Source organism: Pan troglodytes, chromosome 3, assembly GCF_028858775.2.
Source record: "Pan troglodytes isolate AG18354 chromosome 3, NHGRI_mPanTro3-v2.0_pri, whole genome shotgun sequence".
Taxonomy (NCBI): Eukaryota; Metazoa; Chordata; class Mammalia; order Primates; family Hominidae; genus Pan; species Pan troglodytes.
Window position 1 is genome coordinate 166,462,457 of NC_072401.2, and position 23,203 is coordinate 166,485,659.

Here is a 23,203-nt window from a genome sequence, read left to right on the forward strand (position 1 = left end):
GCCAGGCGTGGTGGCACACACCTGTAGTCCCAGCTACTCGGGGGACTGAGGCAGGAGAATCGCTTGAACCCGGGAAGCGGAGGTTGTAGTGAGCTGAGATAGTGCCACTGCACTCCAGCCTGGTGACAGAGTGAGACTCCATCTCAAAAAAAAAAAAGAAGAAAAATGCAATGGAGAATAGCTGTGATGAAAATAAAACTGCTGAGAACCTGGCTTAGATTAGAAGTCAAGAAATGCCTCTGTGGGGAGGTGGTGCTTGAACTGAAGAGAAGACACAGAGAAAGTAGACAATGAGAATGTAGAGGAGATTCTCAGGCAGGAGGAAGACAGGATGAGCTTAGCAGGGCAAGGAACACAAGCAAGGTCAGTGAAGGAGCATGCAAACTGTCACACATGCTACCATCAGACGGGATGTGGGGAAGGTGATGGGGGCCTAGTAGGGAAGAACTGGGAGTTTGAATTTTATTCCAAGGGAAGCCATTGGCTAGTTAAGTAGAAGAGGAGTGGATCTGATTTACATTTATAAAGATCATTCCCTTCGCGATGCTAAAGGATAGCAGGAATACAGAATGGTAGGGTCGGGATAGTCTAATGACCATCTGAATTTAATCTGTTTCCTAAATTATCTAAGAAATAATGACATATCAAGGTAACCATGCTTTAGTCACTAGTAAATGATTTAACTTAACTAAGCTTAGATAAGCTTAAATGTGATAGAATATATGATAAAAGGAGTTACGGTAATTTTTATCATACAAAAATAATATGATTTACCTACTATCTGTTACTAGATAATAATTTCAGTTGGTCCTAACCCTTAGAGAAGCTGTGGGGAACAAGTGATACATTTTTGCACCAAGTAAGCTGAGATGGAGAAAATGTCCAGAGAACAGACTACAGATACACAACCCAGGAAGAAATGCAGGCTGTACAACCAGCTGTTCTTCAGATGCTCCATCAAGGATACGCAAGAATGGGAACAGTGTAGGCACCAGAAGCATCATCTTTGCATTTAGAAAATAACTCTTGGCTGGTTTATTTATGCGGAAATCACCTCTTCTTGAATTTAGGGCATAGTTGTGGAGAGCTCCTGGTCAAGGGCTCTGTGCCCTGAGCATTTGACAAGAAGGTAGTCAGGTTCCAAGTTCCATAATCATAGATGTCTGACAATATCTATTATCCCACTATGTCTTTTCCCCCAGCTTTCAATTTCTACTGACAATTCAAAGACCATTATTTTGCGTTTATTTGCCTAGAATGACAGCATCTAGGGTAGTGAGCTAGAAATAACTCATCACAGGGCCAGATGCGGTAGCTATGCCTGTAATCTCAGCACTTTGGGAGGCAAGGTGGGTGATTGCTTGAACCCAGGAGTTTGAGACCAGCCTGGGCAACATAATGAGACCTTGTCTCTACAAAAAAAATCAAAAAATTCGCTGGGCGTAACAGTGCATGCCTGTAGCCCCCAGCTATTCTGGAGGCTGAAATGAGAGGATTGCTTGAGCCCAAAAGGCCGAGGCTGCAGTGAACTGTTATCATGCCATTGCTCTCCAGCCTGGGCAACAGAGCAAGACTTTGTCACAAAAAAAAAAAGAAAAGAAAAGAAAAGAGAAAGAAGAGAAAGAAAGAGAGGGAAAGAGAGAGAGAGAGGAAGGAAGAAGCTACTCAGGAAGCTGAGGCAGAGAACTGCTTGAACCCATGAGGCAGAGGTTGCAGTGAGCCGAAATCACACCACTGCACTCCAGCCTGGGCGACAGAGCAACAGTCCATCTCAAAAAAAAAAAAAAAAAAAAAAAAAGAGTGAGGATTCTGTAACCAGGTTGCCAGAGGAAGGGAAGGAGGCAGGAACTCACCACACATGAGCTCTGTGTCCAGAAAACATTAACAGCTGCCTCCTCTCAAAGACAACTACCTTAAAATCTGTTGATATTCTAGGCGTAGGACAAAACTGGAGAATAGGAGAAACCATTTTGCATGAGCACAGGGTACTACATATGTATAATGAAACATCTTTAGAGAGTGTGGGTAATTCATCCTTCTTTCTCCGACCTATAGCACTTAAAAGCCACTAGATGGCACAAATTTTTCTGTTTTTATTTTTATTTTTTCTTCAAGAAAGAGTCCTCACAGAAAACTGACGGTAAAAATAACGGTATTCTCTGAGCTGCTTTAGCAGAGTTAATAGTCTTCATATTCTCTGAAGAAGCAGAAGCTTGATCAATTCATTTTCCAAATATTGATGAATGGCCGAATATGTGAGAGTGCATCAGCATCTCTACTAACCACAATGAAGTTTGAGGAATTAATATTCTCTACCACCGATTTCACACATGATTCTGGGGGCCTCTTTTTCCCAGTGATCTTTGTCTCCCCTCTTTCTCCCTGAACTTCATTTTAATGTTGGGGCACCCTCTGCACCCCATATGGCCAACAAGCTACCAAGATCCTTCTGCCCTTCCATCAAATCGGCTCTGAGTTTTATCCCTTCCTCTCTATCCTTCCTGCTAAAATCCTGACACAGAGCTAAAACTCACTCTGAGTTTTTTCCAGTTACCATTCTCTTCCTTCATTCTCTCCTGTACATGGAGATGCCATTAATATTTGCAAAATACTGCTTCATCATGTCTCCGTACTACTAAGGACCTTATATTCATCTTCTAATATCATTTGAAAAAAGACTAAGCTCTCATCTTGACGTTAAATTCTTTCTATTATCCTTTGCTTAACCCATTGTATCCTCTACCACCTAACATAAAAACTCCTCTCCCATAAAAAATGATGAGTTCATGTCCTTTGTAGGGACATGGATGAAGCTGGAAACCATCATTCTCAGCAAACTATCGCAAGGACAAAAAAACCAAACACCACACGTTCTCACCCATAGGTGGGAATTGAACAATGAGAACACATGGACACAGGAAAGGGCACATCACACACCGGGGCCTGTTGTGGGGTGGGGGGAGGGGGGAGGGATAGCATTAGGAGATATACCTAATGTTAAATTATGAGTTAATGGGTGCAGCACACCAACATGGCACATGTATACATATGTAACAAACCTGCACGTTGTGCACATGTACCCTAAAACTTAAAGTATAAAAAAAAAAACTCCTCTCCAATCAATCCACATAATGCTTTTGCAAAACATGATCCTAACCATTATGGTGGGTTTGGGATTGATTGGCTGGTTGGTTGGTTGGTTGGTTAGTTGGTTAGTCAAGTGTCAGTATAGTATATTGATTAAGAGTGAGGATTCTATAACCAGATTGCCAGAGTTGGCATTTCACCTCTACCATATACTAGATTTATAACTTAAGGTAAGTCACATCTTAGTGCTTCAGTTTCTTCATTTATGAAATGGAGACAATACTGGTACCTCACTTACCGAGTTATTATGAGGATTAAAGGAGGTAATAGCTCAAGCTTTTTCAAGTGCCTGGCCCCGTTTAAGTGCTCATTGCACGTCAGCATACCTTGTCTTTATTCCCAGAGTTGTGTCAAAAAACTCACAAAGCTGTGTAAAGGTAAATTGACTCTACCATTCAGATTTCTAGGCTCTCTTCCAATCTACACAGTGAAATTGTATGCCAAATTTCAAAACAACAAGAGCACAGTCCATTCTTGCCACTGCCAAATACATTGTTCCAGGTACACAGAAGTATTTTAACAAGCTTTAGCAAATCTCACACATGTTGAATTCTAAAATAAATCATTGCTGAGCAAGCTCTCTCTGGATTAGAGTATGCTGAGCCCATGTTTTATTCCTATTGTAGGTGAAGAAGTTTTCGGTAGTGGTTCATGGAGCTTCCCTACACCAACTTGGAAATGGCATTCATTTTATTGGCTTTTGTTATCTTTTCCTTATTTACCCTGGCTTCCATCTACACTACTCCGGATGACAGTAATGAAGGTAAAAGAAGACAAAAAGAAAAAAGCTCTTTGTGGCTACTGTGTCCTTTTCCCTGCCTATCATCTTGCCATGTGTTGGGATTTGGTTTGGTTTCTATCCTGTGTGTGAGGATAACTTTGTTTTTGTTTTGTGGCATGTGTGTGTGTATGTGTGTTCATTCAACTATACATAGAAAGGAAAAGGATTAGAATTTTTTAATGAGTTCTTGGTAAAGCCCAAACATTTAAAAAAATTCTGTAGAAGTCTTTTAAAAACCCAGTACCACATTTTTTTCCTCATTGCCAGTAAAAACAATTGTTAATAAGAGAAATATATAATTTAAAGGATTGTGCCCACCACATGGTTACCACATGGTAACTATGGGCCCATAGTTCAGGGCCCACCACATTTCAGACAAAATTGATAACTGGGGAAATGATACATTTGGGAACCAAAAATTTATATTTATCTGTGTATATGTGTGTGTAAATATACGATTAGGAAATTATGTATATTCATAGAAAATAAGATAAAATCACAAAAAGCAAATTGCATTTGTGCTTCCTAGCTTATCCCCAATCCCATCAATTCTTGACTATAAAATAAGTGCTGTCTATGAATTAAAAGACTATTCTATCCTATAGACATACAACACTATCATAACTAGGAAACAAAAAGCCGCAGTAAATAGACATTCCAGTTCATGCTGACTTGCAGATTGCGAAACATAATTGGAATCCATAAAATCTTTTTCCTGCTCACAATTGTTTCCACTGTGTTAGTTTAAAATGGGTTTGGCTAAAAGAAAGAGTAAAACCAAGATAGCAGTTACTTTAACTACATAATAATGTATTTCCCTCACCAGGACAGGAAGCCTGGAGGTAGTGAGTTCAAGGCTGACGTGGCACTTAATAAAATCTTGGAACCCAGGTTACTTCTACCTTGGTTCTTTCCATCTTCGACATAAATTTTAAAGAATCCACTTGCTGGGCGCGGTGACTCACGCCTATAATCCCAGCACTTTGGGAGGCCGAGGCAGGCGGATCACGAGGTCAGGAGATCAAGACCATCCTGGCTAACACAGTGAAACCCCGTCTCTACTAAAAATACAAAAAAAAAAAATTAGCTGGGCTTGGTAGCACGCACCTGTAGCTCCAGCCACTCAGGAGGCTGAGGCAGGAGAATCACTTGAACACGGGAGGCGGAGGTTGCAGTAATCTGAGATTGTGCCACTGCACTCCAGCCTGGGTGACAGAGAAAGACTCTGTCTCAAAAAACAAAAATTAAAAATTAAAAAAGAATCCACTCAACCTGGAAAAATGGTTGTCTCATTTTGGTGCCTTAAAAATTGATTAAAATGAAATTACTCAGCTATAGTAGAAATTAGAATGAAGCAGGGCTGATTTTCCCAGTTTAGTACACTGTTTACTGACTATCTTGTTTGCCTGTAAGCATAAAAAACAGTGGAAATTTTTATCAGGAGCTATATTAATTCATTCTTGCACTGCTATAAAGAAATACCTGAGACTGGGTAATTTATAAAGAAAAGAATTTTAATTTGTTTATAGTTCTGCAGGCTGTATAGGAAGCCTAGTGGCTTCTGCTTCTGTGAAAGCCTCAGAAAGCCTCCAATCATGGTGGAAGGGAAAGGGGTAGTGAGGCATCTCACATGGCCAAAGCAGCAGGAAGAGGGAGAAGGGGGAGGGGAGGTGCTACACACTTTTAAACAACCAGATCTCATGAGAACTCACTGCCATGACGATAGCACCAAGGGGCATGGTGTTAAATCATGAGAAACTGCCCCCACGATCCAATCACCTCTCACCAGGCCCCACCTTCAACACTGGGTATTACATTTCAACATGAGATTCGGGAGGGAGCACAGATCCAAACCGTTATCAGGAGCCTTCCATGAAAAGGGCAGAATGCGAAGCACTTTAGAGGCATTATTGTGTTTAATCTTAAAACAATCCCATGAGATGAGTAATAATAACCTCACTATTTCACAAGCAAGGACATTGAAGTTTTAAACTTTACCATAGATCACTCAGCTAATACGACAGAGAGCCAGAAGTTAATCTCCAGCTTATAGAACTCCAGAATCTGGAGTGTGCATAACCAGCACACTTTCTCTTCAGATAATCTTGAAAAAGACACTTGGCTTTAAAAAAAAAAAAAAAAAAAGCATATATACTTCTCTTTCTTTCTGCAAAGGGCTTAAATTGGCTAAAAAGATATAACAAGATACAACTTAATTTTTAATAAGTAGATAAGGACATCCAGGCAAAAGGAAAAATTAGGGTAGGAAAAAAAGCGTGAACTTGGTAGGGAGAAGGAGGCTGGCATACTATTTCAGCACAGAGCACAAATTTGTGATTAGTCACTCCTGGATTCATGTCCTGGCTCTGCCATTGGGTAATTCTGCCTTTCGAAAAATCATACAAATTCTCAAAGCCTCTGTGTTAGTCTGTTCTCATGCTGCTAATAAGGACATACCCAAAACTGGGTAATTTATAAAGGAAAGAGGTCTAATTGACTCACAGTTCAGCATGGCTGGGGAGGCCTCAGGAAACTTACAATCGTGGTGGAAGGGGAAGCAAATATGTCCTTCTTCATTTAGTGGCCAGAAGAAGAAGAATGAGCGAAACTGGGGGAAAGGCCCTTATAAAACCATCAGATCTTGTGAGAACTCACTCACTATCAGGTGAAAAGCATGGAGGTAACTGCCCCCATGATTCTATTACCTCCACCTTGTCCCTCCCACAACACGTGGGGATTATGGGCACTGTAATTGAAGATGAGATTTGGGTGGGTGGGGACACAGCCAAACCTTATCAGCCTCCATTCCCTCATCCATGTTTTGGGGATAATAATAGTACCTTCCCTGCAGAGTTGAAGTGAGAATTAAATAAGATAAATCATATAAAATGCCAAAGGGTGACTGTTAGTGGAGTCTTCTTCTTGGGAGTCTTCGTGATTAGAAATTTAGATAGAGCAATAAGGTTCATCATCTGGCTGGGCGCGGTGGCTCACGCCTCTAATCCCAGCACTTTGGGAGGCCGAGGCGGGCGGATCACAAGGTCAGGAGATCGAGACCATCCTGGCTAACACGGTGAAACCCCGTCTCTACTAAAAACACAAAAAATTAGCCGGGCGTGGTGGCGGGCCCCTGCAGTCCCAGCTACTCGGGAGGCTGAGGCAGGAGAATGGCATGAACCTGGGAGGTGGAGCATGCCGTAAGCTGAGATTGTGCCACTGCACTCCAGCCTGGGCAGCAGAGCGAGACTCTGTCTCAAGAAAAAAAAAAAAAAGGTTCATCATCATGAAAAATATTTATTACAAAACCAATACAACTTGTATTCACTTAATCCACACACTGGGTCAATGTCTTTGTTTTAAATATCTAGCAATACAATACATTCCACACAAATCAATTGCAAGGTGACATCACACATGTCACAAAAGATAAAAATCTGATGTAAGGGAAGGTAAAGTTAGGGCCACTGGAATCCCTCAGGCAAAGCCACTGACAAATGAGTGCTTAATAGAATTAGACCACCTATCCAATAAAGAAGAGATGGGTACATAAGCACCCCAAAATAGTGTGAAGTGAATGCCAAAGAAGTGAAAGACATCTCAGAAAATTAATGATGCTTTGAATATTTTTTGCTAATGTTATCCTCTATAGAATTGTGCTATGAAAATCACAAGTAACAAGGAGAGTATTGTATGGAGCTATGATGCAAATGTGTCAGAAAAGTGATGCTGCCAACCCACCCACATCAACATCTCATCCATTATTTGTCTAAAATTAACTTTGAGTTGCAATTACAAACTGCATTTTATTAAATGAGTAACATAATTTTATTTTCATTATTTTTAGTTTCAAGTTTCAATATAAAGTTTCATTCAAAGTTGTTTTTTGTTTTTGTTTTGCTATTTTATATTAAATTTTGCCCTGGCTCAAGTAAATTCACTTTAATTGATCCATTCCAGTACCATTTATTCTCAGATTAAAAAGAAATTACCTGTTACAGAATGATATCCTCAACAGTGTTAGCCAACATCAGTTATCATCCAAGGAACTAGCTGGAGGCATGCTCTTAAATCTACTTACTTGTAGGAAATGGGCCAGACATTTAGGTCTTTTCTTTCTTTAAAGCCAGCCCAGAGGAGAAAACTGACAACACCAAATTTTATCTGATCTCTGTGCTTCTGGAAAGCAGGTATAGTCCAGAAATTCCACCAACCTTTTATTTTCTGAAATCTCCCCACTCTTATTTTCCAGGAAATGGCTTAAGGAAAAGAACTACCTTTCCCCTTATGACATAGATAAGACTCACTGTCCACTCTTTCTCCTGGCTTCCCTAAGACCCATGAAGACTCCCTTGTTTACCTGAGCCTTGGACAAACACAGACCTTTCCTCTTTTGCCTGAAGCTGCAGACAAGAACAGACACAGACCTTTCAACTCCTTGTTCTTTGTCTCATGAATGATTTAGCTGAGATTTGAACTGTTTGTCCTTCTGAAACTAGCCAGATAGATAGAGCTAAACATTTGCATTACAGCTATTTGAGACTTCTCCTGATAGCAAAACAATCCCAACTATAAGTCATCTTACCTATAACTTTTCTACTCCTCCCTATAAAATTCTGCAGTAAAACTACCCTGCCAAGCTACTTTGATCTCTGGATTTGAGGTGCTCTCCCTATAGTAATAGCTTGAATAAAATCAATCTGCTTACTTGTGCGCACACGTTTGTGTGTGTGTCTTTGACAAAACACAATCTGGTCCCTATATATGACAAACTGGTGTGGATAGGATAAAAAATAATATAGTTGCTTAGTAGGATTACAACTATTTCTGGCATGGAGAAAAGAGACAATGGCTCACTAGAAAAGAATCTCATTAGGGGCTCTAGCTCAGGGATGTTGGAACTTTTTCCGGTAAAACACTTTTCCAGATCTGCTCCCTCACCTACAACACATTCACCCATGTGTGTGCAGCTGAAATGAAAGTTTCATAAACTCAGCCTCTCTACAGGTGATATACTCCAATACTTTGCATTCTGTTTTGTTCTTTTTTGCAAGGCTGGTGGCAATTCACCTAAACTACATGTCAATCTCCCAGGCAGAAACCTTCACTAATTGGCCATTGCCTGCAGAATAAAATGAAAATTTCCAAGGCTTTTGAGCATTCTTATTGTTCCAAGTAGAAAATGTCCACCTGTCCACCAATAATCCCCTCCTCCCCCTCTACTTGAATCTTACTTATTCTTCAAATAAGTCATTTTCTCTCTTCTTTAATCAGTCTAACCCAAAATGAACTCCCTCTCTGTGGAACTTTCATAGAGCATTTTAATATTTCACTAATTTGGTGCTTATCTTCATCACCTTGTACTATTGGTTATGTTTATATGAGTAGGAAAATAGACTATAAAATAATGAACTAGAGTTCCATGATTTGTTACTTGACTTGGTTGACCATTCAGCAAGTATACTTTTTTACATGCTGTTTGCAAGAAGGCACTGTAGAGGCATGGGCACAGATGAAAAATTAGCCAATTACCAGTCTTGCCCTTAAAGTTTAGAGTCTCAGAGGAGAGGTAATACAGGTAGGAAAGTACAGGATGGTAATTCCTATTCACATAAAAATACAATTCTTCATCCCTGTGTGAAGCCTTTCCTTGAATGGCTGAAAATAAAATAGCAAACTAACAAAAGCATGTTTTAAAGATAATAAGAAATCACTCTTTGCATGTCATCTAGAATGTAAGCTCCATAATGCAGATTTGGTCTGTTTAACCACTGCTCATCCCAGCACCTAGAACACTATTTGGGAAATAGGCGGTTTTCAGTAACTCATTACTGGATAAATTAATAAATACCTAGAGCTTATTTCTTTAGAGAAGCTCAACATACGAGTTTCACATTTCATGAGCATTATACATCATCTTACTCATTCTATAGCTCTTCCTACCACTTTTTACCTAATAATAGTTCATGTTGCTTTATCTATATTAATCATTTAATCCTAAGATTAGGCCTATGAGGCAGGTATTGTTATAATGCTACACTAAATCTAAAATCCTCAGAAATACTCATTAGGATCTCATGGACTTGTATATGAGCAGAATCACAGGCTGATTTACGCACAAAGATGATATATGGGCTATTCATAAACCTCCTTCTTGAAAACTCAGTGACATGAAGCACAAATTAATTCAGAATAACACAAATCAATGTAGACAGGCTTTTCATGATGGTCTTCAATGTATATTTGATCAACTTTCTGTAATGTTCAGGTTTGATATATTTGTGAATTGAAAACAGATTTTAATGTCTGTCAAACAAAACATGACCAGGATAGGCATGCCCTCAGGGCAGAAGAAATTATATTCTGCATGCCAAAGTCAAATATAAATGGCATGGTGTATTTCCATTTTTTGTGTTACCCAGACCACTGCTTCCTTGTATTTTCTTAAATTATATAGAATCATTTTGCACCTATTTCATTGTTCTTTAGTTTTTAAATTCACCACTGTGAAGCTGCAGTATCAGTTTAGAAGAGATTAGTATAACAGTCTCTTTATATCTCTAGAGGTAGCACATACTGACGCGGCAGTAGCTGCTCTTTCCTGCCTGAATCATATTGCTGTCCACCTGCACACTAGGCCCTGTCTTTGAAAGTTGTCTGGTGTAATGACCAGTAGGAAGTGATAAAATGTAAGTGACCCATCAGGGAATTATAAGGATGTTCTGGGAAGGTAATGATCCTTCATCAAAGGTGTGTCCAGCCTCTTGACAAACAGTAGCTATCCAGCATCCCCATGCCAGACACTCCCTTCCAGAATAGCTGTAACTGCCAGGTGAACAGTCTTGGTGACTTCATCCATGATGCACAGAGCTTTAGAGAAAGTAAGCCCAAGGCTGGCAGATCCCCAGTCCAGGTTAGAATCAACTTTATAATTTTAGAAAGTCTTAGGTTTTAAAACTTGATGTCTGTTAAGAATTCATTTAGATATTATATATATTGCTGTTGTCCAACTGTGTCAATGTGGCCAAAGGCCCTACAGCACTACAGCACAGAAAGATATCTGTTCATAAAGAAAAATTGCCACTGCTGTGATTCTATATTAATCAGACAGCAATAAGCATGTTTGTTGTTTAAGAAGATCCCTACCGTTTTTTCAAAGCTGGCCTCACAAACCAGAGTCAAAGTCATAAACCTGGCCACACGCAGTGGCTTACGCCTGTGATCCCAGCACTTTGGGAGGCCAAGGCAGGAGGATGGCTTGAGCCCAGAGGTTTGAGATCAGCCTGGGCAACATAGTGAGACCTCATCTCTATTTAAAAATAAATAAATAAATAAACATAAACCTTTCGGCACTCAAGAGTAGTGAGGCAAAATCAAGTAGGGAAGCTACAAATTTGTACCCAGGTAAATAGATTAAAAAAAAATTTTATTTTGCAATGCCACCTCATTCTTCTCCAAAATCAACATTAAGCACAAAACAAAAGTTTAATATACACCTCTAATAATATACAAAATGATTTGATAGTACCAGCACACATTTAGGGAGTTATATGTGATGACTCGATGAAAAATTTATTCCCTTGGTACACAATTTGGGTTGTCTGCAAAATAAGAACTGATGATATCTATAGCACAAAAATAATATTTTGAGTGTTCACTGTCTGCCAAGCACTTAACATATTTAAGCCTCCTTTCATCCCTATGACCACATTGTAAAGCAGGGAAGTAATGCTATGTCTACTTTGGAGATAAGGAAAATGAAATTCCCAGAAGCAATGTGCCCAAGGAGAGGAAGAGGCAGGAAGAGCTCGGTGAGCATGATCATGGCTCAGGTTCTCCATCCACATGCCTGAGACAGGGGTGAGTGTGAAAATGGGAACTGACTCAGAATTAACTGTGTGATCATGGGCAAGTTGCCAAGTTAACCCTCATGTCTAAATTCAGGTATCCTTGAACAAACATAGACAGATACTGATGATCCTCCATGTTTACTATAACCATAAACTCTTTGTGAATAAAAAATGGCCTCTCAACCTGGAAAAAATGTAAAATAATATTGAGAATGGAATCCACTGAACAGGAAAAAAAAAAAAAAAACTCCAGCGCATCAGCTACATCATTTTCAACTGAGGGTTTCTTTAACTACCTTAAAGTTGTGTTTGTAATTAACTAGGTTTGATTGAACATAAATTAAATGTCTTTTGGTCGCAGAGAAGTTCAACATTCGGGTATGTATGCCTAAAACACTGTAGTCTTAGAGAATGTCATGAAGACTGTGTTCATTTCTAATTCTTCAGTAATTAGAGGTGGGTTTACATTTTGGTCACCCCAGCTATTTCCGTAGCGTGTGGCTAAACTATTGGGCATGCTGAGCTAATACTTCACAACATAGTTCTGTGGGTGCCAAAGGCCACAGGCACCAAGGTTTCCAGTTAAATTGTTAGGAAAAAAATGGCAAGATGTCTGGATCCTGAATTGGAAGCTTCTGCTTCTTCTTCGTAAAAGTGAGGAAAGCCCCTATTAGCAAAAGACCAAACTGAGATTAGTGGCCAATCTGTAGACTTTCTATTATTTCACATAGTTTTAAAGTTATTTTTCTGCAAATTTTTGTCATGAAAAAAGTCAGCAATTTTTTTTGCAATTTTTCTGTTATCTCTGAATACAATGACTCTTCTGCCTTTATAAACCAAATTGTCCAAAATTAAGAAGACATGGCCATAAGTGAGACTGAGGTCTTCCTATTTATCTCAACTGAAAGCCACAAACTTGCATGGAATGAGACTGTTCATTATTTACCAGGGCAAATTTCAGGCTTGTTTTAAATGAAATCAAAATATCCTCTCTGCATCAATGTTCCTGACACTCATATTTAGGGATATAGAGGAATCAATAAAGTTATGCTTTCAAAGAAGGATTATTAATCTATTTAATATGGATTGTTAGAGGTGGAGACAGCAAATTTTGAGAGCAGGCAACAAACTGGTTTTTTGGCATGTCTTAGAAGTAATTGCAGCAGCCAGCCAGTAGACGGCAATGTTTGACAAACACCCGAATCCAAGAAAAATAATTTTGCTCTGTTGTGTTCCGGTGCTGCCTGTGTAAAACTAATTTCACACCAGCCACCATGCTAAACACTGGGAATGCCAAAGCTTTGTCTTTTTCCCCAGCGAACTGTGAGCAATGCATGCAACTCTTCCAGATAATCCCTTAATCATATTTAAAAATAGGAATAGTGGCCGGGCGCGGTGGCTCACACCTATAATCCCAGCACTTTGGGAGGCCAAGGCGGGTGGATCACAAGGTCAGGAGATCAAGACCAGCCTGGCCAACATGGTGAAACCCCGTCTCTACTAAAAATACAAAAAATTAGCCAGGCGTGGTGGTGCGTGCCTGTAGTCCCAGCTACTCGGGAGGCTGAGGCAGGAGAACTGCTTGAACTCGGGAGGTGGAGGTTGCAGTGAGCCGAGATTGCGCCACTGCACTCCAGCCTGGGTGACAGAGCGAGACTCCATCTCAAAAAACAAACAAAAAATGAATAGCTTCTTCTCTTTTTCTCAAAATCCATGTAGTAGGCAGGGGCCTAGGCCAGGTGTGTCCTGAAGGCCTTTGTAGATCAATGAATCCTAATACTGGTAAACTGGATTATCTTAAAATAGAAGCTGTAAAAGGATCAGTAGCTCTACAATGAGGAAGAACAGAATGAATGCCTACAAAGGCATTAATAACTGTGTGTATTATCAAACACTCTGTTTTTATAATACTATTTTTGAAATCTCAGAAAATGTGCATTAAATTCTAAAATTCTAAAAATTAGCCAAAACCAGACAAACCTAAAACCATAATGGGATACTACTACACATCTATTAGAATGACTAAAATTTAAATACATATACTACTTTTTTTAATTTTTATTTTTCTTAAAGACAGTGACTTGCTGTGTCACCCAGGCTAGGTAAAGTGGCACAATCATAGCTCACTGAAGCCTCAAACTCCTGGGCTAAAGCAGTCCTCTTATTTCTGCCTACTAGTAGCTAGGACTAGAGGCACATGCAACCACACCCGGCTATTTTTAAATTTTGGTACAGACAGGGGTCTTGCTATGTTGCCCAGGCAGGTCGCAAACTCCTGGCCTCAAGCAATTGTCCCACCTCCACCTCTCAAAGTGCTGGGATTACAGGTGTGAGCCACCATTCCTGGCCCTACATATACTACATTTACATACACACACACACACACACACACAATACCAAGTACTGCTGAAGATGAAGAACTACTAGAATTCTCATATGTTGCTGGTGGGAATGCAAAATGGTACAGCCAGTTTGGAAAGCAGTTTGGAATTTCTTACAAAGATAAAACATATGCTTACCAAAGGACCAAACAATCCTACTCCCAGTACCTACCTTCACTCAAGAACATTTACACAAATGTTTATACCATTCTTCACAATTGCCAAAAAATGAGAACAGCCCAAATGTCCTTTAGCAGGTAAATGAATAAACAGACTATAATACATTTATAAACCAGAATATTATTAAGCAATAAAAAAGAAACAAACTATTGATACATGCAACAATATGAATGAATCTCGAATGTGTTTTGCTAAGTTAGTGTTTCTCAACCTCATTATTGTTTTAGGCCAGATCATTCTTTGTTGTAGGGGGCTGTCCTAGGCATAGGAGGACTTTTAGCAGCCTCCCTGCCTCTTCCCACTAGATCCATGTTGCACTTCCCCAACCCACCTCGTTGTGGCAACCGATAATGTCTCCAGAGATTGCCAAATGTCCCCTGGAGAGGCCAAGGTTTTTCCCAGGTGAGACCCACTGTGCCAAGCAAAAAGAGCCAACTTCAGAAGATTACATAGTGGATGCTTCCACCTATGTAACATTGTGGAAAAGGCCAAACCGCAGAAACAGAAAACAGCACAGTGGCTGCCAGGCATTAAGGCCAGGAAGAAGATTTGACTGCAAAGGAGTAGCACGGGGAATTGCACAAGCCAGAATCTTGTTCCACATCTTGATGATGCGTGATACATTTGTCTGTGCATTTATCAAAACTCATGGGCCTATCTACCTTAAAAAGTGAATTTTGGGCCGGGCATGGTGGCTCACTCCTGTAATCCCAGCACTTTGGGAGGTTGAGGCAGGTGGATCACCTGAGGTCGGGAGTTCGAGACCAGCCTGACCAAAATGGAGAAACCCCATCTCTACTAAAAATACAGAATTAGTCGGGGGTGGTGGCACTTGCCTGTAATCCCAGCTGCTCGGGAGGCTGAGGCAGGAGAATCGCTTGAACCTGGAAGGCAGAGGTTGCAGTGAGCCGAGACCGCGCCATTGCACTCCACCTGGACAACCAGAGTGAAACTCCGTCTCACAAAAAAAAAAGTGAATTTTACCCTACATAAATTTTAAAAATGAATTTTTACAGACCTATAAAACACTACTTTATCTCTTTCTTGTTTTTTTTTTTTTTTTTTTTTGAGACGGAGTCTTGCTCTGTGGCCCAGGCTGGAGTGCAGTGGTACGATCTCGGCTCACTGCAAGCTCCGCTTCCCGGGTTCACGCCATTCTCCTGCCTCAGCCTCCCGAGTAGCTGGGACTACAGGCGCCCCCCACCACGCCCGGCTAATTTTCTTGTATTTTTAATAGAGACGGGTTTTCACCGTGTTAGCCAGGATGGTCTCGATCTCCTGACCTCGTGATCCGTCCGCCTCGGCCTCCCAAAGTGCTGGGATTACAGGTGTGAGCCACGGCGCCCGGCCCCAACACTACTTTATCTCTTAAGTGATATAAACATCATAGGAGAGATTCCTAAACTTAAAAAGAATGCTACTTAATTCAGCATTGAATAACAAAGTTCTGAATTTTCACATCAAATATCAAATAAATTAATATAGAAATGATGATAAAATATGTAAACAGTACTGCAAGGTTTAACTAAAGTTCTCTGTCTATGAATAACTGGATATCTGTACATACAGGATAGTTTTTAAAGACTTTATTATAGTTTACTTACAGTAATTATTTCAAAAAACTGAATTTATTGGATCTCTTAAATTAATTTCTAAATAAAAATGGAATTTCCAGGCCAGGTGTGGTGGCTCACACGTGTAATCCCAGCACGTTGGGTGGCCGAGGTGGGCGGATCATGAGGTCAGGAGTTCGAGACCAGTCTGGCCGACACAGTGAAACCCCATCTCTACTAAAAATACAAAAATTAGCCAGGCATGGTGGCACACGCCCGTAGTCCCAGCTACTCCGGAACCTGAGGCAGGAGAATTGCTTGAACCCGGGAGGTGGAGGTTGCGGTGAGCCGAGATCAGGCCACTGCACTCCAGCCTGGGCAACATAGCGAGACTCTGTCTCAAAAAAAAAAAAAAAAAAAAAAGGAATTTCTGGCCGGGTGCTGTGGCTCACACCTGTAATCCCAGCACTTTGGGAGGCTAAGGAGGGTGAATCACTTGAGGTCAGGAATTCAAGACCAGCCTGGCCAACATGGTGAAACCCCATCTCTACCAAAAACACAAAAATTTGCCAGGCATAGTGGCAGGAGCCTCTAAACCCAGCTTCTCGGGAGGCTGAGGCAGGAGACTCGCTTGAACACAGGAAGCGAAGGTTACAGTGAGCCCCTGTTGAGCCACTACACTTCAGCCTGGGTGCCAGAGCAAGATTCTGTCTCAAAAAAAGAACAAAAAAAAGAAGGAATTTCCATTCCATTTCTAAATGGAAATGAAATTTCTAAACGTCTGCCAATACAGAAAACAGTGTTTTCTTCATGCTTCTTAGAAAAACATGTGATCCATAAACTGGGTGTAATGGATCATGCCTGTAATCCCAGCTACTTAGCAGGCTAAGGTGGGAGGATTACTTGAGGCCAGGAGTTTGAGACCAGCCTGAGCAACACAGCGAGACCACATCCCCCACCTCCATCTCTGAAAAAATAAATACATACACACATAAAAAGAAAAATATGTGATATATCTTGCTAAAATAAAATAATTAATTTTTTGCCTGTACTGACATTTTCACTTCATTTATATGAATTTTCCTGTAACTACTTATACAGAAAAACCTCAGAAAATGTGAAAAAAAGAAGCAGTTTTCTTCATGACATAACATTTTAAAAATTAACTCTCAAAGTACTGCTTTAGTAACTTGGAAATGACAAGAATTCCAGGCATTATTTTCCCTCACCAGAGCATAATAAATTCCCCTGCTTACACATCATTGGCTGGAAGAATGGTGGCCCTAAAAATAAAAATTAAAAGTACAACTAACGATGAAGAAAGTTGGGGGCGAGGGCCCAGCTGGGAGTTGAGACTAATACTGTGGGAGTGGTAACTGCACATCAAGACTTTCTCACCACTCCCCAGGGAGATGTAAAATATATGATTAAGGGGACAAAAGACGTTCCAAGCTTGACTCCCAAGACTGCTCGCCTTTGAGTTATTATAGACTAATGACTGCAGTTTGGCTAGCTCTCTAACTGAACCCTGAAACAAACAGGAGTTTTATTTGTGGTGGGTAAATGTAACTGCTAGACGCCGTTGGTTCTTGATAGTATTATATGTCACGTTTTGGATAACGTATTTTTCCTAATACAGAAAAAGTCATTTGATGAGTATAAGAAAACTTTTTAAAAAGATGGCAGAACAACCACAAACAGGTAGAATCAGATAGTATATAATGAATTTTGTATGAAAGGAAATTCAGCACTAAGCCAGTAAATTGAAGAATATGGTTTGTTGATTCCTGTTGAAGGGACTACAAAGATGCTGGGAGAAATAAGACTTACTAACAGTTTGCTTCCTACAGTGCTGAAATGGAAATAAGAAAGGCCTAGGTTTGGGAATCCTTGGTCCTACTTATGAGCCTGAGAATCACAAGAATCAATACAGAATCATCTCAAGGAGTTGTGCCATAGCTGGGCTCATTGGACTAATTATATAAATAGGATGCTTTTGGAGTGCTGTGTTTGGAAAAGAAGAAATCAGTAGCCATACGCAAAATCAAATGATCTTTGCTATCATCAGCCGCTCCCCAAGGTTTTGTTTGTTTATTTGTTTGGGTTTTTTTTTTTTTTTTAATTCCGTGAGTTGTAAAAATAATCTTGTAAAGCCGGGCGCGGTGGCTCACGCCTGTAATCCCAGCACTTTGGGAGGCCGAGGCGGGCGGATTGCCTGAGCTCAGGAGTTTGAAACCAGCTTGGGCAAAATGGCGAAACCTTGTCTCTACTAAAAATACAAAAAAATTAGCCGGGTGTGGTGGCGGGCACCTGTAATCCCAGCTACTCAGGAGGCTGAGGCAGGAGAATCACTTGAACCCAGGAGGCGGAGGTTGCGGTAAGCAGAGATCATGTCACTGCACTCCAGCCTGGCGACAGAGCAAGACTATCTCAAAAAAATAAATAAAAAATAAAAAAAAAGTCTTGTAACATTTACTAAAAGAAGAATGATTTCTTCATGACAAGAGCAATTAAAAACACTCCAAAATGGGTTTCTTTAACTATTTTTTTGCTTGTTTGTTTACATTTTGTTTTTCAAAATTTTACTAACTAACTCCAAAGTTCAAAGTCCATCATCAAACATTAGTAAGATTCAATCTCCTGCTCTATATAATGGAGATAACACCACGTATCAAGGTTTTTGTGAGAATCAAATGGTATGGAAACTATAAAATAGTAACCATATTTAAGGAATTATTTATGTAGGTACCAAATATATTTTCTTTGTTATTGAAATGAATTTGAGATACAGATCCAATGTTCAGCTATGCAATGCATATATTTACATAATCTTTAAACTTATTGTGTGTGTGTGTATATATATATATATATCTTTAACCTTAATCTTATTCAGTGTTCAGCTATGCAATGCATATATTTACATAATCTTTAAGCTTCTTGTGTGTGTATGCACACATATATATATATATACACATATATACATATATCTTTAACAAAAGGAAACCTATCTTTTGAGAATTTTTAAGAATCAGTTTCTTATAATGGAAGAAGTAGAATATCATTTGGAATAGGTTATTAAATGTCATGGCTACAAATAGCCCAGATCCTCGGAGCTCCCTAAATCCCATCCCAAACTTCAATTTGTAGCTAGTAAAAATCACATATTATGAGGGATAGTGGTTGTCCCTAAAGACCACATAAACTATGGTTTCCTATCGGAAATGACCAAGACTTCCAGCACTTTTAAGAAAGCATGTAAAATAAACCATTATCAAATTTAAATCTAAATATTATAACCCTAAGGAAAAATCAACTTCACAGATTTTAGAAAAATAATAAAACTTATTTTTGTGACACAATTTCCCAGGAACTTAATCTTGGTTGAAGGATGTTTGCTAAGGATGGATGTTTGTTATACTATTTGCTCAGTAAAACAATTCCCACCAGCCAGCAGTTACAGCCTTTGTGGCTCCAGTTTTATGTAACAAGTTATATTTAAACTACCCTAGCAGCTACTGAAAATGCCATTCAGGAGCTACCTGAAAGCTGTTCCCAGGGCCTAGTCTGTGTTCCAGGTGAAAGAGTACATCAAAGACATCTTTCCAGAAATGATGATAAGTACATTTCCTTAGGGATAGTTAAAATTCTGCTATGGATAATCTGAATTATTGCCAGAAACCCTAGGATTTATGGATAACAAAAATAAAAAGAGAAATTAATATTTGCTCACTTTCGAAAACATATTTTAGCTTTTATGTATATTTTGTGCTAGAATTCTAGTGCTCTTTTCTACCATTATTGAGTCAGAAACTAGTTATCCAGAAAATTTATTCACACTTCAGCTACTAAAATCCCTCTTTTTTGTGTGCCTAAATGCCTAAATGCTAGTGGCAAGGCTTTATAGGTATAGATCCAAGCCAATAAAGCCGGATTAAATTTTCCCTTATCCCAAAGGACGTTGTCACTGCCTTGTTTGAACATTTGGACACTTTACATTGGGTCAAAAGGCTTACAGCCTGCTTGATTTCATCCAGATGGACCATTTTAAACATAAATGGGTAGGTATAGGATGCAAAAACATTTAATTAAAAAATTGTTTGAGCTTAGATAAGCACACATAAACCAATAGGAATCATAGCTCAAACTTTATTCTTGGAATTGCTAATAGAACCATGAGGCTACAGGTGGCACCAGTAATTCTTTGCACAAACTAAAGAACACTTCGCAGAAATGTTTAAGGACAGCAACTTAAGGGAGAGAAGTGACATTAAGTCCTACCCTCAGGGATAGATAGTTGCATGTTAATAATTTTCAATCTCCTTTTTTATATCTCCGAGTTTTTATTAAATAATTCTTAAAACTACTTAACAATGGGATATTGACATTTGTGGTAAATTGGGATTAGTTACTACTTTCTGGACAGCATTTGGAGAGATACTAAATGGTGTGCCAAGATTTTTTTAAACTACTATAAGATGTTTAGAGAAAGAAATGGTGTTCACTTTGGCGACACATGCACTAAAATTGGAACGACACAGAGAAGATTAGCATTGTCCCTGTGCAAGGATGACATGCAAATTCATGAAGTGTTCAATTAAAAAAAAAAAAGAAAAAAAGAAATTCATAGTTTCCAGAGGACAAACACAGTGTTGCTCTTATATTTTAATTTATTTCCTTCTTTTCTCTCTCCTTTTTTTCCTTCTTTTCTCTATTCTTTTTTTTCAAAGTTAAAAATAAGCATTTGGGCTTTTTTTTTTTTTTAAGCTAAAACTAGTGGATACAGTCAGAGTAGGCCCGCTGTTCTCTGTCTTCTCTCTTCCATGACAGTTGAATCTCAAATGTCATGAACTAGAACTCACTTTAGTTGGATAATGGAAATTCTAGATCTTTTAATCCCGGCCTCCAAATCCCTACCTCTTTGGAAAAAATGTGTTTTATATAAACATATGCACACTCTCATGTGCCTAAGGATATAGGCCTATTTTTCATCCTGTTCTCTTCAAGTCTTTTTAGTACTTTACGTCAGCCATTTAAGAGAAAGTCTTTGAACATAGCATCGCTTTCTGATTTAGACACGTATTTGTTCTTTTAACATCTTTGGCAATCTACTTATATATAGATGTACTAATACGTTGGGGCACATATTATCGTCAATTTTTCAGAATTATAATACCATTTCCTGCCTAGGTTCTACACTCAGCTCTTCGGTTCAGTACTTTTCAAAGATTCTCCCCACCATCCTCAGTTTTACACAATATATGTCAGGAAGACTGCAGAAATGTTTCTCAGATGTATTTTCAATAACTTGCTTTTATTGGAAAATAAATATCGTCAGCAATCCATTGAACCCACTGGTCCGTGTTTGGAAGAATGTTTTTAATGCTATGTAATAATTACGTTTCAGAAAAGTAGAGAGCTGAGGATAATTGCTCCCTCTAACCCTTGAGACTCGCTAGTGCCAATTCTTCTGATCAATAACACTATTTACAGGGATATATGCACTTTGTTGTCCTGTGTGGTAAAACTGTGAGAGATATTAGAATTTTCATTTTATAAAAGGGGAAACAGAATCACCAAACTTAATGCCCTGGGGTAGTACTGATGGAAAAATATTTCAAATAAACTAACTACTCGTGGCCAATCCGAATCTATAAAATTTCTTTTCTTTTCTTCTAATTTTTCTTTCTTTTTTTTTTTTTTTTTTTGAGACGGAGTTTCGCTCTGGTTGCCCAGACTGGAGTGCAATGGCGCAATCTCGGCTCACAGCAACCTCCGCCTCCCAGGTTCAAGCAATTCTCCTGCCTCAGCCTCCCGAGTAGCTGGGATTACAGGCATGCACCACCACGCCCAGCTAATTTTGTATTTTTAGTAGAGACAGGGTTTCTCCATGTTGAGGCTGGTATTGAACTCCTGACCTCAGGTGATCCGCCCGCCTCGGCCTCTCAAAGTGCTGGGATTACAGGCGTGAGCCACCACGCCCGGCCCTTTTCTTCTAATTTTTTAAGAGCACTTTTTGAGCTAGATTTAAAAATATGTGCTATATTTTATATCTCCTTTAGAAATTTTAAACATTTTCAAATGGCAATCTTTGGTATTCTATATGCTATTTCAGTATATAATTTATCAGTCCCGAAAGAAAAATGTGATGATTTTATGTTTTAACTGGAAAATTGAGTTCTCAGACATTAATGGAACTTTAGATTTAAGAAGCAATAAAAACAAGATACTGATTTGTGTGCAAGGCTAATGCTTACTTGAAAATTGTTTGTGATCTGGAAAAAAAAATCTCAAAAGTGACTATTGTTGGATATTTTTCCTTACACACATAACAAGGTTTAAAGAATAATTATTATATGGAGTTTTTCAGCTTCAAGGCTAGCCTCTGAATGTTTGCGGGTTCCACAGATCTGCAAATAATTAGCTGACAATGCTGGAATGCAGAAACAGATCTGTCAGCAGCATTGGTGTTAAGCACTGAGGGAGAATCAAAGGCCAGCAGAGGTACAAATGAACTCACTCAGGCAAAGACCGCAGTCTCTCCTTTATCTACACTCCATAGGTAATGTCAAAAAAGTTTCTCAAATATCTATATGGACTGAATTAAGGAATAACTTAAGAATCTTGTACTTACATAAAAGTCATCTTGTCATTTAACCTGAACATTTTAAATGATTGCATTTTCATGACTACCAAAATATTTGTCCACTCTAAGAGAAAATTCACTGGGTAGAGGCAAAATATTCTCAATGCATAATTTTTAGTAATTTAGCTTTTGGAATCTTGCTCCTACCTGTATAGAAGATTTATAAGTGGAAAAGAGTAAAATTCAAATGAATTTTACCCCATAGTCATTACAGAGATGTAAGGGTTTAACTAAATTTTATTAATCCGACGCTTTGTCACAAATGTGTTTGCATTACCACAGTGCATTTCTGCAACTCAAGAGATAAGTAATGTTGGAAGATGGTACTTATTCTTGAGAATAAGTTCTGTTTCATTCTTTACCCTTCTCTGACGAAAACTGAAGTTAATGTTTCTCTCTCTGAGTCCCTGTTCTCTTAGATCTCTTAGTTATTTCCAGGATACGTCAAACAAGCCTAAAACTGTTATGTAGAATGTCTGTTTTTATGTAACAAAGGACTAGAAATCTAGTTATACGTAGAAGAGGACTTGAGACCCTAAAATACACATTTATTCATTTGGAGACTTCATTCAGCTTTCCTTTCTTCAGGTTATGCCTACTTCTGTCTCACGATATATTCAAGGGAACCAGATAAGCAATGAACACATGATTCCCTAGTTTTTAATAGGCCA

General features: G+C 39.1%; 1 protein-coding gene and 1 non-coding gene across 2 annotated transcripts in view; both read left to right on the forward strand.

Annotated features, from left to right (window-relative positions):
* Positions 1–23,203, forward strand: part of SMIM31 (small integral membrane protein 31) — a 49,381-nt gene that overhangs the window by 12,485 nt on the left and 13,693 nt on the right. The window contains exon 2 of the mRNA XM_054683975.1: positions 3,774–3,910. Coding sequence (XP_054539950.1) covers positions 3,799–3,910 — 112 coding nt within the window. The 5' untranslated portion in view covers positions 3,774–3,798. The remainder of the gene's footprint in view (positions 1–3,773; positions 3,911–23,203) is intronic.
* On the forward strand, positions 20,384–20,490 carry LOC112209028 (U6 spliceosomal RNA). The gene has a single exon (XR_002943716.2). It is a non-coding gene; the product is annotated as a U6 spliceosomal RNA (small nuclear RNA).